Source organism: Solanum dulcamara, chromosome 6 (genome assembly GCF_947179165.1).
Source record: "Solanum dulcamara chromosome 6, daSolDulc1.2, whole genome shotgun sequence".
Classification (NCBI taxonomy): Eukaryota; Viridiplantae; Streptophyta; class Magnoliopsida; order Solanales; family Solanaceae; genus Solanum; species Solanum dulcamara.
This window is the reverse complement of record NC_077242.1, coordinates 14,200,444-14,204,649: the sequence shown is the minus strand read 5'-3', so window position 1 is coordinate 14,204,649 and position 4,206 is coordinate 14,200,444. Positions and strand designations below refer to the sequence as shown.

Here is a 4,206-nt window from a genome sequence, read left to right as displayed (position 1 = left end):
CTAATTTGGGAGATAAATTGGTTTTGCATAATAAGAATAAGTCACGAGGCTGAAAATATCAAAGATAAAATGAACCACTAAATTCCTATTCATACTGACACAAATTTATTGGTCTCAATTCATGTTAATGGCACTATAAAAGGGCTTCAACCTTCACTTTACCATTTCAAACGAAATTAAAAAAAATACAAAAAATAAAATACATAAGAAAAAAGAAAGAAACAAGAGAAGAAAAATGGAATTAAATATTAAGGTATTATTTGCATTTATATTAATATTATTTTTAGCACGACTTGGAGACGCTGAGTCACCAGCAGTGTTTGATGTTACCAAATTTGGTGCAACACCTAATGGAGATATCAGTAAGGTACGTAAATCAGTATAATTAATTTGGTATGGAAGTAGTAAAAAAAAAAGAAGAAGATACGTTTATATATTTGGAAACAATTTAAAACCTTTTTTACTCTTAATAATATGCTTTTATAGTCAAAAAAATCTCGTGGTATATCTTAAATCACATTTTTTTTTAAAAAAAAATTTCTTATATTTTGTATCCAATCAAATATCACCATATAAATTTAATTACTAGAAGTGAATCGAATATTTAAAGTTGCTGATTCAGAAGGGATATGATCTATTACTAGCTCTGTTCCCTTTTTATGATCAATAGAATGATAGCTTTCTGTTTTAGGAAACAATTCAATCCTTAAACTTCTCATTTTACTTCTAATGATATTTTTTAATAGCCACAGAAATCTCATGCTATGTCCAAGGCCACATGTTCAAAAGCTTTTTCCCACCTTAAATTTTATGTCCGGTCAATTAAATATCATCATAAAAATTAAAAATAAGGGAATATATATTTTTATTTCTATTTTTTTTGTGTGTATGTACTGTAATGGTTCAATCCGAAAGTAATGAATTCTATTGAACCTTGTTCAGATTTGCCTCTAATTGAAAAAACTAATTCTCTTACTAGAAAATATAGATTTAACATGGAACTTTTATTGTTCAGCTACAATTTCTTATTTTTTAGTAGTATATGTTGATGATGATTATGTTAAAGAAAATAAAAATATATAGGCAATATTGGATGCATTTAAAGAGGCATGTGCATCAACAAGTCCAAGTAAAATAGTGATACCAAAAGGGACATTTCCAATGAAGCAAGTAAAATTAGAAGGTCCATGCAAGGCACCTCTTGAGTTTCAAGTCCAAGGCACTTTACAAGCTTCTCCAGATCCTAAACTACTCCCTCAAGGTGAATGGTTTACTGTTAATTACCTCGATCATTTCACACTATCTGGCACTGGTATTTTTGATGGACAAGGTAAAGCTGCTTGGGCTCAAAATGATTGTGCCAAAACCAAGTGCGCCCATCTTCCCTATGTAAGTCTTATATTTTCTCTTTATCTGTAATTTAACTTATATCCACCGACAGTACTGCTACATTCATTTACAGTACAACATTACTTGACTTATTTTTCAGATTAATTACTCATATATTATCTTTTAACACTACATCAAAAATGATCTTTAGCGGCAATTAATTAATGACAATGGCTTAATTGCCACTCTTTATAAATGTCGCTAAAGCCTATAGCGACATTGGATATAATGACAATTAACTAATGCCGGTAAAGATTTTAACACTCTTTTTTAATGTGCATATTTATTGCCGCTAAAAGTTATTTTTATTGCGGTGTAAGTAACTTGTTATAATAATAAACTTTTGCATACTTTTTTTAAATAATTTTATTTTTCTTAAATATTTAAGTCAAACAATGCCTCATAAATTGGGACGAGAAACTAATACTATTTGTACTTTTATAGTGATTAAGGTACAAAAAAAATTGTAAAATAAATTAAAATATATATATAGCAAAGCTATTTGGTTCATAAAGGCCGGCGCCCTATTCACTAGATATGGTATCAATCATCCTCTGTAACAATATTTTATTATAATAAAAGTTTTTGACCGATTTTTCGTAGTGTGTTATATTATATGTTTCTATTAAACTTATGTAAATATTGTGGTCATTGATACAGAATTTGAGCTTCAACTTCCTTAAAAGTTCGACAATCCAAGACATAACTTCAAAAGATAGCAAAAATTTTCATATGAACGTTAACGGTTGCAACAACTTGACATTCATCCGAGTTAAAATCACAGCTCCACCAGAAAGCATCAACACCGATGGTATCCACGTTGCTCGATCGAACAACGTGAACATCATGGATACTGTAATTGGAACAGGAGATGATTGTATCTCTATTGGTGATGAATTGCAACAACTTCATATTACTAGAGTTACTTGTGGACCTGGACATGGTATTAGTGTTGGAAGTCTTGGAAGGACTCCTGGTGAAAAGCCTGTGGTGGGAGTTTATGTGAAAAATTGTACATTTATTAATACTGATAATGGTGTTAGGATCAAGACATGGCCAGCTTCACATCAAGGTGTTGTCACTGAGTTGCATTATGAAGATATTATTGTGCAAAATGTTAGCAACCCTATTGTTATTGATCAAGTCTATTGCCCATACAATCAATGCAATAAAGCTGTAAGAACTCTTATTCCACTTATAATTATGCATAGCTATGTGCACTTATCTTTTAAATGATATGATAAGTGTAGAAATTCGTCTACGTTATCAATAAGGGTAAAATTACGGTCGGCGAATGATGGTCAGTTGAATCTTCTTCATCGAAATATTACTAGAAACAAGTTTTTTTAAAGTGTAAATCGGCGGAAAATTATAAAATATTATTTTTCTACTTACTTCCCATTGAATCAACTCACTGGGAACAGAACCAACACATTGAGAAAATATATGGTGGGAAACAGATTCTCACTGAAATAGTGGAAAACAGATTTTCTCACTGAAATAGTGAGAGGCTTCCTAACTTTTTCATCTCAAATATTTACTATTTCTTTTCTTTTTACACCAATTTAATCGAAATATCAGTGAGAATAGCCATTAAACAATTTTCAATGAGAAATTAGTTGGAAAATAGTGATTTTTAATAGTGAAAATCATGCTCCTTTCGTTTCACTTTATTTGACGTGCAATACTATATATTTCGTAAATAATTAGTCTGTTCCATACAGAATGAAATATTCCTATATTTCATTAATGAGAAGCTTTTATAGGCACACAAATGCTATCATATATTTAATACCAAAAATTTAAAAAGTTTTATTGCCACACAAATAATGTTATAACACATATAAAATTAAAAATTGAATTTTAGTCAAGTCAAACTATGACAAAGTGCTATTTGTATAGGTCATATATTACTTTTTATACATATATATCAAATCTTAAATGCACCCTTAGTGAAATTTCTGATTCCACCATTGTTATTATTGTGTATAAAAGCTAAAGTCCTTGAATATAACTCTAGTTTAATTTTTCTTTTGCACTTTTTTGTAGTTGCCATCACAAGTGAAGATAAGCAAAGTGAGCATAAAAAATGTAAGGGGTACATCAAGAACACAAGATGCAGTGCTACTAATATGCAGTAAAGGAGTACCATGTGAAGGAGTTGAAGTTGGAGACATAGACATTTCCTATAATGGAAAAGAAGGACCAGCCAAGTCTATATGTGAGAATGTCAAGCCTACTTTTGTAGGGAAGCAGAATCCACCTGTCTGTGCTGGAGCTCAGACTTCTTGAGTTTTATTAATTTATAGGTCACAAGTTCAAGTTATAGAAGCAATCTCTAATGCAAGTAGACTATTTACATCACACATCTCGGGGTATGACTTTTCTATAGACCCAGCTACCTCGAAATGCTTTGTGTAACTAAATTCCCTTTATAGCTGATCCCAAGTTTTGTGCATTTTTTAGTAACTTTTTTTTAGGATATCCTTGAAATAGGAAGTGTGCAACGTATTCAAAGTGTAGAAATAACACATGAATAATAATAATAGGAAATCCTCTTGGAGAGAGATTTTTAAACATGAGATTTTGATTGGTATCTAACATGAATTTTTAGTTGTATATATTATTAAAAAAAGTATTTATTTAATTGAATTATGTATTAAGTAATTACAGATAATACACATTAATTGACAATTTAATAAAAAAATAATTAAGATACGTAGATAGCCTGATACACGCACATGATAATATAGTTTACCTATTTCGTATATTCCCAAAGTAACATCTGCAAACTCTTCTGTTCAAGCATTTCAAACT

At 30.1% G+C, this 4,206-nt stretch overlaps 1 protein-coding gene across 1 annotated transcript; it reads left to right on the top strand.

The window, feature by feature from the left end:
• Positions 1–235: 235 nt before the first annotated feature.
• LOC129892595 (polygalacturonase-like) lies at positions 236–3,681 on the top strand. The gene is made up of 4 exons (XM_055968175.1): positions 236–367; positions 1,084–1,389; positions 2,050–2,565; positions 3,439–3,681. The coding sequence occupies exons 1-4, from the start codon at positions 236–238 to the stop codon at positions 3,679–3,681; spliced, it is 1,197 nt and encodes a 398-aa protein (XP_055824150.1).
• The last annotated feature ends 525 nt before the right edge of the window (positions 3,682–4,206 follow it).

Excerpts from the sequence above, each read along its gene's own strand:
- LOC129892595 (XM_055968175.1), top strand. The coding sequence starts at position 236 with ATGGAATTAAATATTAAGGTATTATTTGCATTTATATTAATATTATTT. Across the intron at positions 1,390-2,049 it reads AGTGCGCCCATCTTCCCTAT|AATTTGAGCTTCAACTTCCT; the intron begins GTAAGTCTTATA and ends TCATTGATACAG. Across the intron at positions 2,566-3,438 it reads ACAATCAATGCAATAAAGCT|TTGCCATCACAAGTGAAGAT; the intron begins GTAAGAACTCTT and ends ACTTTTTTGTAG.